General features: G+C 44.1%; 1 protein-coding gene across 4 annotated transcripts; it reads right to left on the reverse strand.

Moving 5' to 3' along the window:
- Positions 1-1,392: 1,392 nt before the first annotated feature.
- rnf111 (ring finger protein 111) lies at positions 1,393-23,241 on the reverse strand. Of its 4 annotated transcripts, none has more exons than XM_078084823.1 (15): positions 22,456-23,241; positions 18,890-19,849; positions 15,892-16,024; positions 10,830-11,005; positions 9,637-9,831; positions 9,010-9,395; positions 7,992-8,244; positions 6,718-7,072; positions 6,499-6,624; positions 6,208-6,325; positions 4,808-4,888; positions 4,437-4,532; positions 4,092-4,178; positions 3,568-3,671; positions 1,393-2,909 (listed from the first exon to the last, which is right to left on the reverse strand). In XM_078084823.1, exons 2-15 carry the CDS (start codon positions 19,764-19,766, stop codon positions 2,792-2,794), a joined length of 3,105 nt encoding a protein of 1,034 aa, XP_077940949.1. In that variant the 5' UTR covers positions 19,767-19,849; positions 22,456-23,241; the 3' UTR covers positions 1,393-2,791. The 4 variants fall into 4 exon arrangements, with proteins under 4 accessions (XP_077940949.1, XP_040025234.2, XP_077940951.1 ...); XM_040169300.2 differs by having other exon boundaries at positions 10,830-10,984; positions 22,456-23,200; XM_078084825.1 differs by lacking the exon at positions 4,092-4,178.
- Between the last annotated feature and the right edge of the window lie 516 nt (positions 23,242-23,757).

Consider the following 23,757-nt stretch of genomic DNA (forward strand, 5'->3'; position numbering starts at 1 on the left):
TTTGAATGTTTTTTTAATTTGTCCAGAACCCATCAAATGAATTATCAATAGGATATTTATGTATTTTACCATATTTACATACCATCCGGCCGTTACGGAGAGCATCAGTTCAGGCTACTCTAACAGACCAGAGCAGAGGAAAGAGAATTTTTATTTTATTTAGATACTTGTGTTTATAGGTGTTTTTTTTACACGTAATAAATTCATTTAACTGTTCAAATATACATTCTGAATAGTTAAATGTCCTTACTTAGATCCATGATAAACAATGGGATTTTCTTAAAGCCGGTTTCCCAACACGGTGAAAAAACTATTATTACATTGTTTTGTCCAGAATAGTGTTTCTATGCTTTTTTGGGACTAAACATCAAAGTAAAGACCAAAACTTCGGGGGGGAATGAATACGGCAGAATATATTTTTCTCACCAAGGTAAAGGCCTCACTAACAAAAAACACAGATGCCCCTTTTCATGGAAGACATTCCGTCACGCCACTGCAGGAAAACGCAGGTGTAAGTAATGAAAGTAACGGCCATGAGACCACCTGCTTTGCAGCCATCCTCAGTAATGATTTTGACACCTGTACTTTTTATTATACAAAAGCAATCTAATTATTATTCATTTGATGTCTGCGATTATAACCCAGCCTGCAGCAGGTTATCATCACATTTGTTCATATTTCCTAAACCTCACTAAATAATTGTTTAGTAGGAGGAGATAACATTACTTAGTCAGTAAAAAGAAACACAGTGCTTTTTGAGGGCAGAATATAGTTGTATATTTACGATGTTTTCGATTTTATGGTCCAGCTGCTCGAGTCTTCTGCGCTCCGCTGGAATCTAATGTCCGCAGGAGGTACTGCACCCGATCTTATTTATGGACTTATTTGCATTCCTCAGTCAGTAAGACTCTGAACTCTTTCCATGAATCCTGTTTGAACATCTGAACTGGACTGTCACCTTCATTTCACCTCAAAAAGTGACGTTTGATGCAACCCTTGAATCCTTTCCTCTGTTCAGTGGTTGCTACAGATATAATTAAAAATTAACAGTTTTATTTGACCATTTTCAAAATTCATTTACATATTAAATCCTGCTTCCAAATGGATCATTTTATAATGAAAATACATACATGTTAACAAAGACTGGAACTGAAATTGAGTCTTAAAAAGTACAACTGAGAAAAAAGAATAATATTCTACAAAATAAGTGTAAACTCTATTTTTCTCTCACGGGTAACTCTTAAAAATGTAATGACTCTGATCATTTACAGCCCTTATTTAGACAAAGCTCATTTGTATCTTTAAACTGATTCCAATGTGTTGAAGTGTTCTCATGATCGTCCATCAAGAACCCAACATTCACTCAAACAGGACACCAGAGAAAAGACTCAATTAAGAGTTATCCAAGTTTATTATTATCTTTTAAACTAATATAAATCCCACCGAATATGATCCTGGTGCTGTATTCCGGCATGGATACCTGCTTTAAGTACTGCATTTCAACACTCAATTCAAAATATCTTTTTTTGTCTTTTTAAATATTCATCAGAGTGGAAACACATGGACTCAGTTATAGTCACAACTATTCTCCTGCCCTTTTCTCTCTTGTGCAAGTCTATGCGAGTAAGTTAATCAACAGTATTAGTGTTTTCCTTTCAGCAGCAGCAGCCAAAAAAGACGCCGCAGCTCAACTACGGAGAGACAAAAGGGAGGGAGGATAAAATGGTTTTAAGTGTGAGAACAAGCAGTAGAGAATTATTCCAAATTGAGCTGAGTATTTCCCCGCACGCGCGCGCACAGACACAAATTTAAATTCAACGCCACTGCCGGTATCAAATTGACCAAATGATCCCAAGGCTGCAGGCTCATGTGAAATGTCTTACACACATGTAGACCTGAGATCATCTTACAGAAACATAGTTAATCGTCACAGGCCAGTCGGCAGCCCCCCCCCACAAAAATAATCAGAAGAAAAGATTCACAGCCGCTCCCACAAGTCGCTCAGTTTAGAAGGAACAGTCAAGAAGGGATGTGACACACTTTTTCTTGTTCTCAAAAATACAGATAATGGTGATAACAATGTTTTGTCAAATGAAAGCGCTGGGGAGGGAGGTGTCATCGTAGCAAAGCATGTGCATATTCTGGGAAGTGAGGTGAACATCGGAGTTTATTTCCACTCTAGAAATACTGGGTGTGCACTAATACAGCAGCTGATCTGTTAACATATTTCCCTAGTTAGGAATGTCTTGATTTTACTTAAAAAACATCTTTCACTAACAATCCACATCTTCTAAACAAACTAATCAATACAATGATTGGTAAAAATGATTCCTGCAATGTTTTTTTGTTTTTTTTTACTGGAGGGTAACATTCTAGTAAAGCAAGGCATTAGGTTTACACAAATGCATCTTTACTAGAGCAGCTATCCTCACCTGCGAGTTGTCAGGCCGTGACGAGCCAACGTTTTGTCATGTGCAAAGAAATGCATTGCAAGGAAACATGCAGAGAAAAAAATAAATGACACTTGAGAAAACAATCAAAAGCTACATAAAAGCTTTATAAATACAATAAAATCTTAAACCCTTAATGGAAAATTCTAGCTCTTGTAGTAATATGTAATAGCTGGCACTCTATGCTCAATGCTTTTTTGTCAGGTGTTTTCTTTCATTTTCTCGTAGTAGAGCCGCGCAGGTCATTCATGCCATCTTTGGTTGACTGCAGTACTGAAGAGAAAATGAATATGATCTCAAAATAAATCTTCAACAAAAAAGGGTTGGTTAGAAAAACAGCATCAACTCTCAGCAGACAGCTGCGCCTCAATGTCCACTCTGCAGATGGGGCACTTCTTATTGGTGAGGAGCCACTGATCCACACACAGCTGATGGAAGAGGTGCATACATGGTAGGCGTCTGGAGGGGAAACAGCAGAAAACCAACAATGACTTCATCGCACTAACACATCATGCTTCTCTAAAGCGCCATTGTTGTCTAGGAAAATGTTTTTTAGCCCATCATTGCAGGATGACATGTTTCTTCACTGTCATTACGACGATGGGCTTTGTGGCTTATTTTGATCAATCCCACGTACACTATCCTGCGACTGTAGAAACTCAAATCAATGATCAAAAATGGACCCCAATAAAATGCTAATTTTTAATCAAAATTTGTCACAAACCTATGACAAAGAATGTATTCATGTACTTCTTTATATAGGAACAGAAACATTTTCTGTGATTTGTAGTCAATAAAGTAATAAATATTTCCAACCTCATCTTTTTTAGAAAAACTAAATCATTGAAATGCGATACGTGAAGGATAAAAGACGATATAAACGTGTCACATCCCTTTTCATACCAACAGGGGGCAGAAAGATCCCGAGTGTCCAGAGGCAGTTGCGTGAGGCTGGTAACGCGAGGCACTCAAGGTTTTTTTGTTGATTGCTATACCTTTAGCTTTGACAGAATAAATACCTCCAGAGACTGAGGCCGATTGGAGTAATTACACTTGCCATCCCACATGTCCCGCCCCTAAAAGCGTAATCAAACACACGAGGCGGAGAGCCGTTTACCTGACGTCCTCCCCTTCCTCCAGTATTGACAGACAGATGGTGCATTTCTCCTCCGTGTCTTCATCTGCCCCTTCATCTTCGTCTTGCTTAATATGCAGCTTTCTCTGTTTGTGAGGAACGTTTGGAAACGTGACTTTGAAGCATCAATCGGTAAAGATGCCTCAGCAGACACGTTATATATGGTTAATGATAATAATGATAGTAATGAATCCACTCTGACATTTAAACTGCTCAATATAAAGACTGGTCACATCACAAGTACATATTACGTTTTAATAAAACTATACTGGAGAACAAACATTTCATTTCAACAAAGAAACCAATTCCTTTAGAGACAGAGTTTGGTCATTTTGTCATGAAAACCAACATTTTTTTATCTGTGGTCTCTGTGCTAAACAAATATAAATCATCTAAATCAAAGTTACGCTAGAGCCGAATTCCCTGGCCCCCAAGACTAATACTGACATCTACTGTACATGTGAGCAGAGACATGTTTCCAAATTGATTTGTTCATTATTTCTCACCGATTCTGGGGTTGCGTGCATATTTTTCCCAATAGATGCCCAAGCTTCAGGGGTTAACTCTTGGTCAATGTCTCTCTCCAACACCTTCTGTATTGGGTGGCAGGGTGTTAGATTGCATTTGGAAACCTCTATGGGAACTTTTCCTCAACAATGTCTTCACAGCTGCAATCTAGAACACACTACAGTATTTTGCTTAAACAGCAGACGTTTGCAATGAGCACAAAAGACCACTGCGCACTCTGTCCCAGAATAAACTGTAACAGACAAGCACAACTATAGACAGTATCTGCAAAATCCAATACACAATATATATATATACACATCTACACAGTCATTGGTCCTCACCTTCTTGTACTTGTGTGGGTAAGTGCACCTCTCTATGGTTCCCTGAGAGGCTCCTCGGTTCACGGTCCCCAATCGTTCCTCTAAATGCAGCAGGTCCTGAATGGATGCAGTAGAAACAAACCGCTATGAAAAGGATGAACAGACGGACACGTTGGCTCGGTCGGTTACAATTCCTCCTCTGTAGGGCACGATGGTGCACGAAACAGCGGCACATGGCAGGCAGATTGGTTTCTTCGTTGATCTTTATTTTTGACTAAAAAGGTTGGCTTTACATTCAATAAACCCCATTAGATTGAGTGGTTGAACCCAGTGCCTGAGCGAGTTTAAATTGTTTGTTAAATAATAAATAAATCAATAAAAGGAGTCCTCACCTCATAGGTTCTTCCAAAGCCAGTCATTCTAGATGAGATGTACCGAATGTGCGGGTAGGTCACTTCAGATATGCCAGTGTGCTGTGAGGGATTAAAGAAAGAAATATGCATGCACAGACCTTACTTTTATTTACTCCCCTGGTGAGGGTTTAATATGTGTAATAATCCATTAGAGGCTGCGTTGTTTGACGCAATGCAATGCCGTAGCGGCGTTCAGCGAACAACACTAACCCTGCATTTAAAAAAGCTCACTTTACCACTTTGTCACGTCATCATCTTTTATGTTGATACGGTGAACTTGCTTCTTAAAGAGTTTTAGTTAAACATCCAGCAGAGCAACATCAACATTCATTTGGAGTTGTTATTCTAAACACCTGATTTACTGTCCGGTATTCTCCTTTTCCATCTTCTGGGGGAAATATATACGACTCTTTAGTTGCTAAATGCTCCACGATGATCTCCAGCTATTTGCTAATCATGTTCGTCTGCTTTTTGGTGCTAAATAGCTTGTGGTGTAAATTGATGCCATGAGAACGCGAAGGTGAACCAAAGCAGTAAAGCAGAGTGCTGGACAGCTAAACAACGAGCTGAAACTCACTATAAAGCTCGACAAGCCGGGGCCAGTTGCAGATTAGAACCGATATGAACGGACTGCCTTTTGATATAGTCTTACCATAACAACATAGATCATAGCATATTAAATAGAGACCAAACCATCCTTGAAATAACTGATATAATTAATAAAGGGGCCAACACCATTAATCCAAGACAGACTTTATATAAAAAGGGAATTATTTAAGTTAAACTACCCTGTCTGTGGCAGCGGCAGTTCTTAAAATTGTATTTCACTTTTAATCAGTTTCCAGTTTCTTTGAAAGTGCTCACATGGCAAACATACAATGATGAAGGTCATAGATGTACACAAATGAAAACTAATGAACTCTGCTGAGACTCTAAATCTAATTCAACTGCATATGCTTTTGGTTTCATGTTTCTATGCTTCCAAGTTTGCGCATGCGTGCTGTGATGAAGGGCGGACATGCTCAAAGCATTTGGAAAACCGCAGCCAGACTCAATGTGCACCTGCCTCGACCCTACAGAGGAGAACTGATTGTGGGAGAAAACTAGCGTTGCTTTATCCGAGGGTGACCAAGTTAAAAAAATACAATAACATCATGGAACTCTCTACTACATGCTCGTGGATTTGTTGAGTGTGCACTTGAAATGCCTGATGAGCTGCTATTAATTGCTACTGCATTATTCATGTGGTTAACCAAACCTTGAAATAACGGATGTTATGAACAAGCGGCCAACACCATTAATCTAAGACAGGGTTTATATAAAAGTGATTCTTTCTCAATTATGCAAATGTATGCATTTGTTGGGAAGCTTTGTCTCACCATGAAGGGGATGGGGAAGTGGTGCAGTCTGGGGGGAGGGTGGTAGTGGGGCAAGTGGGAGTGCAGGTGCCCTGAAGGGTACGGAGCCACAGTCACCCCGGCCTCGATGCCAAGCTCCCTGTTGACAAACACAAACACGTTACTCTTCATTACATCAAAACTTTCTCTGGGCGGACCAGACATAAAAACCAAGGAACAGAGTCAGAATTTAAAATGAGTCTTAAGCTTTGATTTGAGCTGGCATTAATCTAAAAACGAGCCATCTGCCAAATCCCGTTGCCTCTTACTGACCATGCTGTCCGCTGCTCAGGCTGGCGAGGGTGGGAAGACATGGTCTGTGGCACATGGATGTGGTGTCCATGTCCGTAGTTGGGGTGCATTCTGTGGGGGTGTGGGGGCGGCCGCTCGTGTGCTCGTCTGCATGGGCCGGAGAAAGTAAAGGTTAACGCGTGGCGGCCAATATGAAAACTGCAGCGGGAGAAACGGCGGCCGGGTGACGGCTGTACGCACGTCGGGTGCTGCATCATCCGGTGCCTCTGGACCTCCATCCTCTGCAGGATCTCGTGCTGATGGAGTCTCTGCACCGAGGCCCCCAGGGCCGGCATGTGGTGCGGCAGGGTCTGGTGGTCCGTAGGCAGGTGCTGGCCCAGTGGGGCACTCGAGCTGGAGAGGTGGTGGTTGGACAGAGGCGGGGGAGGGGCGGGGGGCACGGCAGGGTGGGAAGGCAGCGGCGGGTGGAAGGTGACGGTGTGGGGAATAACGTATTCGCCTTGCGCAGCGGGCTGAGGTGTAAGTTGGGGGTTTCCATGGGAATGAGGACAGGCGGAGGAGGGCTGATGATGCAGCGAGCGTGCCAGAGAGCCATCTGGGTTTGAGGAAAGAGAAAAGGAGAAAGAACAATACTTCATATTTTTGTTATTGTAAACGAAGACCAAATCCAATAACTTTCCCAGAATGTAGTACTGAGTCCATTCATGCTGAAGGAACAGAACAAAGGTGCATGTGGCATTGACTCGTAACAACACGGCACAACATGGGTAATATTCACTTTGATCAAGAAACAGTCCGAACAAGGTGGCTTGTTTTTTCTTGGACAATCAGACTACACATGTACTTGCTATTTAAGCAAATAAAAAATAAAAAAACATGAGTTATACATTTAACCTCATGCAAAAAGACCAACATCTCAGCTCATTGCATCGAGACGTTGCCTCTGTTCTCTTGCAACGACAAAAATTCACTAATGAGGCATCCACTTAATTCATATTAATTTCTATCTATTGTTGTAGCTCATCTTTCTGCAGCCTTCCGTGCGATTTATCAAAGCAGCGGTACAACGAGGAGGAGATGCAAGCATGAGAGAAGTGTGCGTGGAGCACCAGCAGCGTCTCACTCTCTTCCGACTCCCCCACCAGAGAGCCTCGTCACTCAGCTTCACTCTCCATGCTGAGCCGTTCTGAGTGGAATCATCAATTTACTCCTAGTGCAGCTCCCACAGCACGCGGCACATTAACCACCAGGCTCTGTTAATTATTATTAGCATTAGGTGTTAGAAGCGCAGTTGTCTTCCAAGCCCACTGGCATGGTCTCCGGTTTAGTGCATGTATGTTTATATGGTCCATATGTATGTATGTACGTATATACATACATACTTTCTTTTTTTCACCTCTTTGTTTTACATTTATTAAGATTGACGCAAAGATTAACTATAGTCTGATTTTGGACTTTGTGCCCTGAAAAATGGGAAGAATATATATATTATATATATATCTCTCTCTACTCACAGGAAGGGTGCATGTAATGCCTGCAGGGCTGCGGTTGTGTTTGCGGCTGAGGCTGAGCCACCATGGAGGAGCTGAAAGATTCCACCACAGCTGGCTGACTGGGCCCAGGGGTGGCCTGGGAAACGAAAGCAGGAGGCCGGGAGGTGGAGCCTGGGCAGCAAGGGTCAAAGGCCGAGGTGCTGCCATGGAAACTAGCCCCATTGTTTCCAGCGCCCCGAACACCGCTGTTACTCAGGTCCACTGGCAGTGTTTGCTGTGGAAGAAAAGGTGGGTGAGATGTAATAGAAAGAAGAGGGATGAACTTCTCTCGTGGTGTCACAGAAGTCAAATCATAAACTATCATGAAGAACTCGCTGTGTTACAAATTGCTCTTCGAGTGAATACATTTGTGCAAAATGTGCAAATGCCATTTTTAATTGCCAGAAACTGCCAGATTCAATAATTAATTAAAAAGTAGTGTATTGTGCATTTTTATTTCATGCAAACACGTACGGTACAAATAAGGTGATTTTGAACAGCAGTGTTCCCGAAACCAAGTAGCAGTTAAAATATTTCTTGTGTCACGATAATATGGAATATTTCAGTTCTGGCCATGCTAACGCATTAACATAACCAGCACTATAATACATATGTATATGGGGAACCCATATGTGAGCTCTCAGCTTCCTGCTAAATGCTCTTTCAAGATAGATCTTACATCTGACGGAGGATGATGGCAAAGTTTTAAAACCACGAAGACCATTTTAATAATTAAAATGTTAACTTTCCCATTTTATTAACATTATTCATGTTCGTCATAGTATGATAATATTTTGTGTTTAATACACTACTTAAATATTTGCTATAAAAAAGTTGAATATATTCATAATGGATGTAACGTACACAACGAGTACACACCTTTTTTTACCTTTATTAAGGCAACAACACCACCGAGAGACGTGGCCCTCATCGGGGAGACAGTGTCCCAGCTCACCTTTACGATCGACAGCTAGTTGTTACTGAATGCAGCCGGGCGTACCTGGTCATGGTAGTGGGCTGTGTTGCTGCTGCTGCTGTTGTTGTTGCTGCTGCTGCTCACTCCAGCACAGGATGCAGGCAGAGCCGTGGGTCGCTCCACGGGGCAGCTCGGCTCTTTGAAAGGCAGGGTTCCCGGGGGCTGTGGGGCCGGGTGATGGACGTGGTGGATGAAGTGGTGCGCGTTGCTGTGGCTGTGGCCGTGCTGCGAGCCACTGGTATGCTGGGAGGACGACACCTGCAGGCAGCTTGAATGGGAGTGGCTCAGGGACAGGTGACCCGGGGAGGGCCCTCCACACGGGGAGTGCTGCTGGCAGCAGGACGGCAGTCTGGGCATGGCCGTGCCAGTGTTTTCTCCCGCTGCACCAGTCAGACCCGGTCTGCCGTCATCTGATTAGAGTAAGATATAAAAAATAAAAAAAAGGTATAGAATGCAACTGCAGGATATAAGAAGAGAAATACAGGTGAACTAAAGGCACCACAGTACTAGAACATATAGACTATTTCACACTTTGATGTATAAACATTTCAGAAATATCCACAGCTGAAAAGGAGGTCATTTCAGACCCCAGCTTCCGCACAGCTGAAAAGTCTCGAGCAGCTAGTGTCAACGCACAGTGTCCCATCTTACCCTCTGCAGCAGTGCGGGCAGAGACGCTGGCCCTCTGTGTGTGCATACTTTCAGGTATTGAGCCTGGGCAGCTAGTGGAAGGTCCTGGGGCATCATGGAACTCTGAGGTAGAGGCATGATGAGAAGATGATGAAGAGGATGACCTGATTGTTTGTGGTTGAATGCTGCCAGAGGTTGTTGGCACAACAGAGAGATCTGTAGAGAAAAAGAGGAAGGCAATGGCTTAGAAAATGAGGTGCTACAGCGATCACTTCAGCAGCCAATGCAGTTAAGAGGTAGTCATTAAAGAGCGCTCAACCGCTTTCCATCACATTTAGCTTTCATTTTTCACTGGATGGAGAGGGGTCGGTATCTGGTTGCGTGCATATAGTGGTTTTCCATACGTCTTGCTATTAAAGCCGTATTAATTCCAAATGACACCATTTACAAGTACCAATTGTTGTGTGTAGTTTTAAAAGTGTGTGCACTGTAGCATGTGTACTTGTAGAGAGAAGCAGACTCGTTAGCATTCTACTGAGCACACTGGAACTGCTGTTCATATTACATTCAAATTAATTTCCTCTTACCCCTACAAAATGCAAATACTCACTGCTCCAACATTTCTAATATGTCATGGGCGTCGGGTGATAAAGGGAGTCACACAAGCCTTTGGTTTCATATAAATTAAAATAAGGTGATTAATGATGAACAAAATCTTAATTTGTATTCTTAGTGATTAATTGATGAACACGCAAGAGTATAAATTGAAAGTTATTCTCATCTTGAACTTTTATTTCTCACTGTTATTGTTGGCACAATTTTAGATCGAAGATGAATGAATACTTCATTCATCCCGGCGGTTAATGCTCATGTTACAGCAGCAGTATGCCAACAAAATTACACTGACAATAGTGTTGATGATTAAATATCACAAGAACCATAAAAAGAGTAAAAACAAATAAAGTACGTCCACATGCGCATGCGTGCATGTGCAAATTGCAAGCTGGAGAAAATGGATATTATGAGAACTGTATGAATTCAACGTCAATACCACAGATAACTTTGGAAGTAACAAAAGAAGAGTAAAATATAACGAGGCAACATGCCGGCAGATGGCTTGAAAACTGAGACCTGTGGTAAAACTGCATAGTTGTTGTTGGAACAGACACTAAAAAGGACAACGGTGAAGGATGGTTCACCATTTATAGCCTTACCATCTTCATCGACAGTGAGATCCACCACCTCCCCGGCATTCTGCCGCAGTGGCTGGATGACGGTGGAGAGTCGGTTGCGTCCACGTGGCTCCTGGAGACGATTCTGGGAGCAGCTATTAGCCCAAATCCTGCCGAGACCCCCGGCTGAGCGAGACCTGTGCACATTGTTGGAAAAACTGCAATAATGTCATGATCAGAAAGGGGCGTTGGACAAAACAACACAAGACTCAAGACAACACAATAAGTTGCGTGTATAAGATGACCACTCAGGATATGAAATCGGTGTGCCGCGTGTCCGGTGTCCAGAGGGCCACTCGGTGTCTCGGGACGATCAGATGCAGGTCTCAAGAGAAAGACCATGACGGCCCGCGTACATGCGCAAAGCCGCCCTGTTGATCCCAGTATACAAGTTGGTGATGGAAAAGAAAACCTTTGCGCAGCCTTGACGCATGACTTGTGTATGTGTGTGTGTGTGTGTCAACCCCGTCTCCTGTTAGCAAACATAAAACTGGAGAATTTTTCCATCAACATACAGACATGGAAACACAAGAAATGACAGCCCACTGCAGTTGAGGAACTTGGAGTATTCCCGCTGCTCAATGAAGTATTTCCCAGACTGTCAAGCTCATTTACAGGACAAAGCCCGCTGTTACAAGGCACATGGAATTACTTGCATCCATGTTCAGTGGTATGTGAATGTGGACATTTGAGAAAGCTTGTTTTTAGTTTTTATTTAGTTTGGGAAGCTTACTTGGGTATCAAACCATGTGTGATATTTTTGTACAAATTGCATATTTAGCATACCCAGATACAAATTTTAAGACCAACCTTTAAAACAGGAGCTCTCATGAGGGCTCAAAGGAATTCCTGCTCAGACTTACGGTACAGTTTGCTGAACACATCAAATACACCTGAAACTGAAACGCAAATCAAGCTTAGTTTAGATTTCTTAATCATGCATGTTTGTATATGAAGCTTCATCCACAACCTCCCCTTCCATCTAAATAAACATTACTTCCAACCACCTTCCGTCTCCTTGCATCTCGCCCAAAATCCTCTGCAACTCGATTTCTTTTTTTGCCCTTTTAATTTCCACTCTCAAAGGCTCCTATCACTCCACCCCTTGCTCCCTGAGACAGGAGTGCGAGCCCAGGGAATGTCCTCATGTGCCCCCGCGGTGCCGTAAAGCCAGGCGATCAGAGGCAGGAGGGGTGCGCCTGAGGGACAGGGGACTATTATTTGCGGGTGCCGTAAAGCCGGATGCCATGGAGCTTTGTGGCTTGGGGAATTCCTTGTTGTTCCCGGAGAGAACGCGGCGGGGCGGAAGGAAAATGCTGCATACAGAGTGACAAAATCCCAGACTTGTTAACCGCGGTCTTTATCGGAGCTACGGAGGCTCGTGTAGGTCAAACTGAACTGCAGTTGAGCTCAGTAACTTCATTAGAGTAAACACGGAAAAGATGAGAAAGGATCCAGTCATTCAATAAATTGTTATTTCCTGTGTTTGCGTGAGTTTCCTCCGGGCCAAAAACATGCAGGTCGGGTGAATTGGAAACGTTAAACTGGCTCTTGGTCTGATTAAATACGTAGTGTCGAGCCTTTGCACTTTGCACTTGATAAAGTGTTGCAATTTTAAAAACGGGAACTGAAAACAAATGTAGCGTGTGAAGAAAGTTTATTGGTGAAACGGCTAATGAAACGGGAATGTTTGTGTTCATGATTTTTATTTCAAAATATCTGAAAACCTCAATGAGTGGAATTATGGAAGCAAATCGAATCGGACGGTCCGATGATGCGTTTATTCCTCTTTATGCTGAGCGAGTGCGGCTTTGATCACGTCTCTGATGGTTTTAACACGGGAAATGCCTTTCTCACTGCGGTCTGTGATAAGGGGGAATCCCGTCCGCTCGTACCGTCCGCGTCCAGTTCAATTTCCTGCGAGACATGCCGCACAATGCAAGTAGAACAGAGCAAGAGGAAGCTCATTAACTTTCATATTTTAAAAATGGCTTAAGCGAACCCTTACGCATGCACACACACACGGCGCACAGACAAACACACACACAGCACGCAGGGTGGTATGCAGGAAGGGGCACATGGCGGTTGCGTTGGCGTTTAATTGGCCGGGCTCCTCGGCTCCGGGTTGATCCCAAAGAGCAGGACGAGTCACGAGGGAGGGGCGCCTAATTAAGTAGACCTGGGATTATTTTGTAAATATCTGTTTACCACCATGATCCCTCGAGGACAGGGGGGGGTGAGGCCAGGAGGAAAACAATACATTGTAAACATGAACACTGAGGGAATGGGTGGCTTGGCAAAGCACAGGCTGTGCCAAAACAAGGTGACGTGAGGCACGTGCCCCAGGGATCATAGGGGGGGGAGGGGCTGAGACATGCAGTAATATGGAGCAATCTACTGGTTTGGGAATTAAAATGAACGAGATCATAGAAGGTGAGAATAACACTGTACTAGTGGTAAACAATTTGCATTCACAACGGTTTGTCTTCGTTTTGAGGACACGGGGGATTTAGTTTTCTACCTCTCAGCACTGATAAGATATCTGGCTGATATTACAAGTACGAACCATCATTCGTACATATCATTTGAATTAGAAAAATACTTTGCAGGCCTTTCAGTTTGGAGTCCAGATCCCTATCAACAAGGAAATAACTATTTTAAAACTGTCCCTTCAACATGGATAAAATAACGTCTTGTATTTAAATAAGACTGAGGCTTTACGGAAAAAGTTCAGAAGTTTAACGTTAAAATCAGATCTATTTAATCTCCACTCCTGGTCAGTTCTTTAGTTCGATGGGTTGTTTTTGAGGATTAGTCATTCAATGCAAATGTGACTTTAAAACCAGTTTAGAGCTCATATACAGGCACAACAACCCTTGTCTCATAGATGGAAAGGATCTACTGATGGCACTGTGTTTTTGACACAGAAAGTCAAATGGCATTCCAAAAGGTTTTTATCTGCCAACAGTGTAACGTAAAACCTGTTACGTCTCGCATGGTGCATTGCTTTCCAAGTGAACTGTAGAGTGACACTAAAAAAACAACAACTAACTGCCATCAGTTCAAATGCAGCATAATCAAAGTGGGACGAGCAGGTTTGGAGAAAAATGGTGGTTTCGTCTTAATTATTTTGCTTCCTGTTCCTAAACGTGCTGCTATTGGTCTAAAACTGTCATTGAACATTCTGTAGCAATTGGGGAAGAAAGAAAGAAAGAAAGAAGACTGTCCGGCTCCAGCCCACCACAAGTTACAGACGGACACTCTGCTGCACACAAACATGGATAAAACCACTGGACAAACTACTATGCAGCTGTTTTACACAGGACAACATATGGTTGGCTTACTGACGAAGTCCAATACGACGCCTTCCACCTCCAGAAAAGTCTGAATGTTCCGTTTTTGTTGAAGCGGAGCTCAACATTATGATGCTATTGTTGAACTGTATTGTATGACCAAAAAGTTTAAATCCTAAAAAGGTTGAAACAAAAATGAAATACTCCCAATCCTCATGAACGTTTGGTAAACATCATATTTGACTTGGTTTTTCCACATAAATTCATCAAGGGGAACAGGTCTAAAATACATAGAGCCATCCTCAAAATACTACAAGAAAAAGAGCCATGGGAGCCGTGTGTTTGTGTTAATGCATCGCTCCGATAATGACAAACTGCTCACAAACACACATTCACAAATTGGACCACTGGCGGTGTCGACAAAGCATTCATTGCTCATTCTGTTGGCCTTTACTGCCCCCCCCGACCCCCCGCTCACTGCTGCCCATCCCCCTTCAGGGAAGCTCATCTCCGCATTCTCCGGGGAGCCGAGACATCTTTGACAGTCGGGGAAACAGCAACATTAAACGAGCCGTAGCATTCCAACCCAATGTGGTGCTCTCACACTGTAAATATTCTGCCTTTCTCAGAGAAACAGCCACTGTGTTTTAATCCTTACATTGTCCGTAATTTCTTCATGTTCAACTAAGTGCTATAAGGCGCATAAGCAGTCTGCTGCGGTACAGAACGTGTGTGAGTTACAGTTACAGATAGCGAGTGATGTTCGCGTGTTCAGAGATGTCCCAGTGAGCAAGTAGCTGCTCAGGCATATTCCTCTTTGAGCTCTCGTATCGTATGATTAATCCCCTCCAAAATCCCTCGCGTGTCAACTTAGAAATCGTACATGAGATCCACTGGCTAATTACGAACCTGCATTTACAGAAGCAGCGTTATTTGTAGTCTTTCAAATAGACTAGACTAGAGACTAGAAATGATTAAGAATAAAGAAACGACATGGTTATTGAGCGTGATGTGGCTCTGTTGCTATAAACACGGCACGCAACGTGGTCTCTCTGGGCAATACAAGCTACGGAATTCATGAGCAAAGCGCCGGAGGACCCGTCAAACCACCCACTCAGCTCTTTCATTCTGAGAACCATGAGCTCCTTTCACACACGCGCAGCAGCCCTGAACCCATCCAGACATTTCCCAGTGGAGCGCTGCGTGACAACGCAAAGGTCCGAATCGGTCGGCCCGCACGCTGGAACGTACTAAGTCGGGGTCATTTCTGATGGAGCCCACGTGTGAATGCAGCTGCTAATTGTCGGGAGGACTCAAGGTCGGTCGGCGAGTGGGCGTTTTGACGGCGTTTCCGTGCAAACCAGCCACGAAAAGAGGAACATGGCGAACATCAAGGGCAATGAACAGGGGGGCGTTTAAATGAATGAGACGACGCCAACATCGTCAAATTCAGAGAACGCCGAGAGCCTCGGTCCAATTAAAGACGGGTCGGTGTTTTAGCTTCATGTCCTGTCCGCTGCATGCTATACTAAGGGGGGGGGGGGGGGGGGGGGGGTTTAGAAAGCATCTGGCACGTGTGGTTTGCTACATGTGTGTGAAAAGAAAACTCCGACCCTGATTCTCTTCCAGTTTCGGAGCGCTCACCTGACGGGGCAGTTGAGCGGATGTAGAAAATGAACCGTAACCCCTATTTCGTCAATGCGTGCTGAAAAAGCCGGGCGGGGGGGGGGGGCAGGGTGGGGGGTGCCTACCTGAAACCGTCTCCGACTGTGACGATCTCCACCTCGCTGTCTGTTGAGGTGACGTTGATCTCCTCGCTTGCAGGTACAACAGGCACTGGAGCTGGAGTTGCCTCAATCACCACCACATCCTCATCCAGGGCCCCTGAGCACAGACACACCACTCAGAATAGTAAGAGTAAGCAGCTAGATACAATTACAGTGACGGGAAATTCAGACTAGATTTGACTGCTCTTCATTGGATTATAACACGGTTCTTCAATTCATCTGGAATTTTGAACATTGAAGATGGTTTCAAGTAGAAAAAAAAAGAAGAAAGAAAAGACATTCAAGTCCGTGCATGCGGTCATCTACTCTCATGCAACTTAGACATGTACTTCCTACATTTTTTTTTTTTAATGCAGTGTTTTTTTTTGTTTGTTTCTAGTCTAAAACCCAGCTGGTTGTGTAAGTGGCCACATAGCGTTTCACCAGTTTCATGATGCTAAAGCAGTTTCATCAGGCCCAACAGTTTAACAGGAGAAATGTAGGTCATCAGAGCTCAGCTCTATTTGCGCTGGGATTGGCTCCGAAATCGACGCTGTGATTGGTTCACTGTGCACTAGATCTCACTTTATCTCTGCCTGGGCAAAATACCACGAGAGCCCCCTCAGGTGTGTTCACTCAGAGTACACGGCTCCAATAGGAGATCAGAATGCAGAGACTTGAGGGTGCTTGTCTTCTCAGTGGTAAATACACTTTAGTGTGAAACTACGATTTTCCAGGGACGAGCACTTAGAGGAAACGTGTATATATATAGACACACAGACACAGATGTTAACCATAAATATAATACTCATATTATAATACTTACCGATACCGATTAGTGTTTTAAACAATATTTTAAAAGGGGAATATATGCTAAAAACACCACATATTTTCTTTTAAGCAATCTTCAAATGTATCCCGAGACCAATGTCATCCATGTTTTTATGCATCAAATTACACCCCATACACCTGCACCAATATGTCATCTCCAGAGGACCTGCATGTATATTCATTTCACCCACAAGGAACCTCATTCATGTTTCTAGTTATCGTCACAAGTTCTCAGTGCAAGTGAGAATTGTTGACTTACGCACATAATGTTTAGTTACATTACATCACATGTCATTTAGCTGACGCTTTTATCCAAACCGACTTACAATAAGTGCATTCAACCATAGGGATACAAACTCACAAGAGCAAGAAACAACAAGTGCAATTTCCTCAAATAAGCCAATTTACAATTTGCTATAGATAAGTGGCGTTATAAGTACAATTTAAGTGCTACAATTTGTTAGTCTTTTAGTTTAGTTAGAGTTAAAACACCTCTGTGACTCTTAAAACGTCAACAGTAGATGTAAAACACGCACACACTAACCAACCAATAACTATTCTATGCTGCAGAAGAGTGTACTGTGTTTTCGTGCATCAGCAAGTGTCTTCCAAAAACTCCCCAGTGTGATTTATATTCCAATTGTCTCCAGGGAACTGCTGCTTAGCACCCTGCGCAAGACGATCAGCCCGGCACTCTGCTGAAGCCTCCGTGAGGTTACACATACAGCTACACCTCACTTAAAGCTTGTGCGTGCTACTTGAACTAGTACCAGACCCAAGACGACTGAATATCAAACTATGGATCAAAAATATCAAAAACATCCATGTAACAACCTGCTGAAGTCCCACTAGCTACCAGGTTTTGGGAAAGAAGACGGGCATTATGCTTGAGACTGAACAATTATACTTTGCAACTGACATCTTTAGGTATATCTGCAGCGTGACGAACGATTGGATCTGTGCAGGAGGACTAAAGTGCTCCATCACACACCTGCTGCAGCACTGAACCCCTGGAAGAGCGGTTTCATCACTCGCCTGCGCGTTCCACCGCCGTAAACAAATGCCTCGTTTTCCCTGCGAGACCTGCCGTTTCCATGCAAAGGCGAAACAGAGCCCCAGTTTTCTCCCAGTTGCCTCCCACCAACAACTAACTTTCTCTCCCCCCTCCCTCCCACCCCCAAGGGGGGACCACAGCAGCAGGAGTACTGCCGAGGCTCAACGGCTGCACGGGGAGAGACGTGAACACGGGTAAAGGTCGGGGCTTTTTAAAAGGGATGTTAGGCGTGTGTTCTGCACGCGGGGCGGTGCTTTGCTGAGAATGAGAGCAGAATTCTGTGGTTTGGGATTTAGGAGGTGTAGACAAAATAAAGTCTGATGAACGTTCAGCATATTTATGGGAAACGGCATGGCAAAGTTTGGATATTTCCCAAAAAGTAGGCTTTTTTTTTTTTTTAAACAAAGAATTGGGACTACAGCAGATGTGCAAACGTGTTGCCTTGAGACCAGCAAGAGCTATCATGATGTTTTCACGACAGGAAGCGAGGGGACTTCCCTTTCTCTGGTTGACAGTCACAATGAGAACGCTTGACTAAGTTCCAGTAAACAGACATACACTGAGTAGCATTCTCACCCTTCTGCTGCAGCAAATGCATGTCCGATTGTTCAGTAAAGGGAACTGGAAGTCTATGGTTTACAACTCTGATGAATGAAAATACACAACGCATTCATATTAACACAACAACAACCCTTTTTGGTGTGAAAAAGTCCAGCTGCAATTACGAGTTTCACAACGCACGTTGACCTCTTCTCCAACACAAGCCAGGTCACTTTCTCTGTTCTATTCTAGAGACATAGCTCGTGCCATTAAAACATGTCACCATCATGCCCGGCGATGAAAGAATGCTTTGAGCCTTTATATCATCTTAAGTTGCTTTCTTGACCGTTTATCAATAAATATTGATATATAAATACAATTAAAGAAATCCAACCCTCCCTACACATAATTGCGTGATTGTGTAGCCTATTATAGTCCAAAGCGGTATGAGTATAGTGATCCCGCTGTGCTAACGCAGTCCTTCTAAAGCAACAAGCAGCAAACAGATATGTTGGGTAGAACACATCGCTATAAATGCACAACGAGAGTGGTGGTTACCTGTGGCTACAGCCGCACTGTTGGGCTGGCTGCTGGTGCTGCTGACATCGACGTACAGCTCATCTTCTGCTTCAGTAGAAGAGGGGGTGGAAGAGTCACTGCTCAACTCCTCGCTAGAGCTACTGGTGCTATGGAGAAGAGCGTACTTCCTACGTGCGATCACTTCACGTTTCTTCCTCTGCAGCAGCAGTCGCTCCTTTTGCTTCTGAGTCCGCTGACCCCCACCGGGGGTTGTTTTCACAAAGCGCTTCCTATGCAGGCTCCGCCGGCTGCTCAGACACGGCCGCTTCAGCAGCACCGGCTCCGCTTCAGACCGCACCCACTTGTGGGAGCGATTCCCCCGAGTTCGACCCAGAACAGGGTGCAGGCCAACTCCGGCGGCTCCTCCTGTTTTCAGGGCGGGAGCCTTGTGTTGGCCCCCCGTCGCTCCGGCCTCCGCGTCCTCCTCGGAGCTGAGAGTGTCCGAGTCCCCGAATCGCAGGCTAGAGGAAGGGGAGGAAGCACAGTCACTAAAGGAGGACTCGTGGTTGTGTTCATCCTCACTGGGGTGCTGTAAAAGTTCTACCCTGGCACGCTGGGGGGCCAGTGAACTCTCACTGATGTGGCCCTCCTTCAGCGAGCAGTCGGACGGCCCTGCCTGTTGGCCTTTTCTTTTCCTGCGTCCCGGTAGGGTCCGTTCCGAGTCCCTGTGTGCCTCCGTGTCCCTCAGGGGCCGATGCCTGGACTCGCACAGGCTCTCAAAGTCGCCGCCTGCCTTTCCGATCACCTCCATGTTGTCAGGGAAGCTCTTGGTTGCCTCCATGGGCTCTGGGTTCACCAGTGGGTCCTTCAGGTGCTCCTGTCTGCTGGGGGCCTCTGGCTGCACCTCACTCTTCATGGTGGCAGGTCCGTCCTCAAAGGGCAAACGGCGAGGGCACTCGCATCGGTTCCTAAGCGTCCATCCACTGCATCTCACAACAACTGAAAGATAAGAACCAAATGAATGAGAAATTAGGGAAGCAACGAGCCAGTGTGCTGCACGGCTTCCAAAGGGCAGATTGTCGTTTTAGTGACAGTATGAGCACCGTGGGCTTGATTAGTTAGTATTTGATTACTGAAAAACAAAGTGTGCCATTTATTTTTTAAATGGTCTATGGATTTCAGCTTTGTTTTTTTAAATGACATGATAATTTGTGTCTTTACTCAACGTTTCTAGATCAGTCCTTTAGAAAACAATTTACTGTGGAGAATATAAAATTATTAATGCAACTTGTAATACAGATATATTACTAGCATATCATTGATTAATCCACAGCACACAGAATTAAAAACAAAAAATGAAATGGCCATGACACCATTAAGACCATGTACTTAATGGTGGCCAATCCAGGGGGAAAACTCTTTTTTCTTCCAAACAGTCATTTGTTTGTTAGACCAAATTAAGACAGAGTGACCCGCTGTTGCTGATTAGACGTAGTTTGACCGATGGGTTTACCTAATTGTTGATTTCCTACAACCCGGCAATCAGACGGGACGGAAAAAGATCTCAAATGGGAGTTCCACCATCTCATGTTTACGTCTTGGCTCAATCACTTTTGGAAATTTCTGTCTTTATTTATGTGCGCGCCAACAAATAACTCCCCAAAGAAACAGACTCTTAAAGCATGTGGCAGAGGAGGAATGTTCACAGCGGTGTAAGGTCTCCCAGAGCAACGCCAGATTCCAGCATTGCTGAGAAGTTACTTTGTAAATACATCGGGTCAGGCATGGCGTTCTGCGCCCGTGTTAGCCAAAAGTCAGCCATCAATAAACCCGAAGGCTTCTTCTAATGCGAAGAATACTTTTGATATGTTACCAATCGCTGCTTTTAAGAAAATGGGAGTTTTGGGTATAAACTCTTTGATCTTGTTTTTTGGCAATATATCACATTTCAAGTCATCTCACTGTTAATGTAAGAAAGATATTGTGATAAAGCTACATGTTAGAAATAAATTCCACTGTTTTAACCTATAAAGTACCGTAGTTCAATACACCAAGGATTTGTAATAGTAGTTCAGCCTTTATAAAGCCAATACTAAATCAATTAGAGCATTGATTTGTCCAAATAACAATCCAGCAGACCAGAATGTGTATTTTTAGGCAAACACACAACCTCTCACGCACATGGTTGAAAACAATAAATATTATTTTATAAAAGTTAGGAAGAGACATTACATTGTTCCTACATGGAATGATGGAATGTTTTGGGGTGATCTCTATTGCAGCTTTGTGTCATCAATGCATGTTGCAGATCTGCAGTGGTGCCCACCAATTAACTGTTTTAACAACATTACGGAAAGTGAGGAGAGAAATCCAGGCTTATGCACCGTTGACACGTGGTGATGTTGCCCACAGCAACAAGCCGGCAGTCCTTAATATGACATAATCAGAAAACAAATTCACAAAGCGTCTATTCCAGCAGCTGACTTAGGAGGATATTGTGCTGAGCCCACCTATGTGGGCACAACTAAAGAAAAGAAACGCTTGGTTGGTCTCCAAGACATCACCATTTGCACCATTGACATTCCGATGGTCCGTCCACCTCCCAGTGGATTGTATCTTCATCAAAACATAAAAAGTAAACATGAAACGAATGTGTGTACTGTATTCTATATGGGGTAACAGTTCACAGCAAAGTCGAGACCTTTTAAGAAGACACAGCTAGACTCTCGATTTAAGTCTCAGTGCAGAAATGTCCGTTTTGGACAGCCGTAGGTTGCACTGATTTTCACTATGTTCCATGGTATAATGAATGAGATATGCCATCAAGTGAAGCCGTACCAAGCAACGCATTAGCATCATTCATTCACAACTCCTTTCAGAATGACCTGAAGCTACAACTAACTTTGAAATACGTCTGATGAGGTTGGTGATTCTCGAAAGAAGCCACAACGCTGTGTGTGTTTTATAAACGGCGCTGATAAGTGGGAGTCCTTCAGATGCCACAGAAGAAAGCTGCGCAATGACATGCATGAAATCAGGGGCCTCGGAGGACAAGGAGCAAAATGCCCCTGCACCAAAGCTCAACGCCGATAATAAAGAACCCCACGCACTAATAGCAACAATAATAATAAATAGGAGCCGCTGCTGTGATCGCTTGCAGTCAGAAATGTACGGTGCACCAGGAACAGGGCCACAGTAAAAACCAACTGGAGATGCAACGACTGAGACGGGACTCACTGGGCTTTCCGTCTGCCAGACGACCACCGACAAGCCGACAGCCCCGAATAAAACACACGGCTCCGTGGACGCACTCGGCTTGACGGGATCGAGCGTGAAACGGAGGCGAAGCGTAGTTTCTACAACGCTTCACAATCACCATCAGCTCGGCTGCACACAGTGACCGGAGGGGGGAAGCAGACGAACCGGTGTGAATGGCCAAAGCACTCCGATGTAGAAGATATAAAGAGATCCAATGTATTAGCTTAACTTGTGTTACCAAGGTGACAAATCGGGTGAGAAGAAGAAAAAAAACCCAAAGTGGACAGCTAGCCAGCTAGCCAGACACACAGCGGATCCAGACAGAAGACAACAAAGACAGCACGTACCTGGGTCTAAGTCCTTTTTCAAAATGTGTCACCGTCCCCCCTTTGTAACATTTGAGGTTAAATCCTGTGGGAAACGACGATCACCGTTGAAACGGAGCATTGGTCGGGACGTTAATCCCAGCGGCAACCCGGCGGGCCTACGAGGAAAACGAGATCCGAGGACGTCGGTGGCTGAGATTGTGAAACTGACAACACAGTTCCGAGCAGAGCCGAGAAGCAAAATCGAAGGCAACGGGCCCTGGACGGCTACGAGCTAAGCTAACGCGGAGGCTAGTTCCACTTCACCCAGCGAACGCCCGATTCGACTCAGCCATTTTCACTCGCGGCGGAATCCCGTGGAATCGTGAAAAGTGGGTCGATCTCTCGATTGCGTTCCTATTTGACGAGGTGTAAATGTCTCGCTGTTGGCCCTCGACGAAGTTGCCATTCCTGCCTCTCGATGCATCCACCTCTTGTTTACCCAGCGGGTCGTCTGTTCGTTGGCCCCCGGATCCGGGAGTCGTTGCCCGCGCCGCCTCACCGGGGCGCCAGAGCGCCGCCAGCTGCTGTCACCTGCTTTGCGACACTTTACGACAGCTCGATTTAAGCACCTTCTACTTTTTTGAATCGGTACATGTTGTTTTAAAAAAAAATAGAATTATTCAGAGAGGACCGAGGGCCGCGCTTTCTTCGCCCCGGTTTGCGTCGACCGAAGAGCGGGAGCGTGTAGTTAGTGACGTGTGCAGACAGGTACGGACGCGAACAGAAAGGCTTCGGTGTGCGTCTCGCTTTGCGAAATCACAAATTGTCTATTCCAGATACCAGCGCGCCCACTGGTGGATATTTGTGACGCGTGGAGCTGTTTTGAACCCAAATACGAGGAAATCGAGAAAATCTAACTGCAAAAATGCAGCATGGAAGCAGGACGTTTGAACTGGTAGGCGAACTGCTTCAGGGGAAACATAATATGTTGATAAGTTAAATTTACAAAGAAAGTGTCTTTACAAAATGTCAGTAAACCGATAACCATAGGTTCACACGAACCTTAAACTGTGAGTAGTTCGTTTGGAGGGTCTCCCCTTCACAAATATTACATTTGAATAATTTTACCATGTATGGAGAGGTAAAATTGTGGAATATTTTGTGGGAAAAAAAGGTTCAATTAAGAAATGTAATAAATTAATTTAAATAGAGAATTAATACACTCCTTATTTATTAAGGTAATTATTAAGGTCATAATTAAGGCATGGAATTAAAATAGATTTGAATCTCTCACATTACAGGTCATTACAGTATGTCTTTGTCAAAATTGAATCAAGATTA

Source organism: Gasterosteus aculeatus, chromosome 12 (genome assembly GCF_964276395.1).
Source record: "Gasterosteus aculeatus chromosome 12, fGasAcu3.hap1.1, whole genome shotgun sequence".
NCBI classification, from domain to species: domain Eukaryota; kingdom Metazoa; phylum Chordata; class Actinopteri; order Perciformes; family Gasterosteidae; genus Gasterosteus; species Gasterosteus aculeatus.

Bases quoted from the DNA above. Each gene is read 5' to 3' on its own strand.
- rnf111 (XM_078084823.1), bottom strand. From the start codon at position 19,766: ATGAAGAGTGAGGTGCAGCCAGAGGCCCCCAGCAGACAGGAGCACCTG. The intron at 4,533-4,807 runs GTGAGGACTCCT...GCATCCATTCAG, and splicing joins GCTTTGGAAGAACCTATGAG to GACCTGCTGCATTTAGAGGA. The intron at 2,910-3,567 runs GTAAACGGCTCT...TTTCCCCTCCAG, and splicing joins GAGGAAGGGGAGGACGTCAG to ACGCCTACCATGTATGCACC.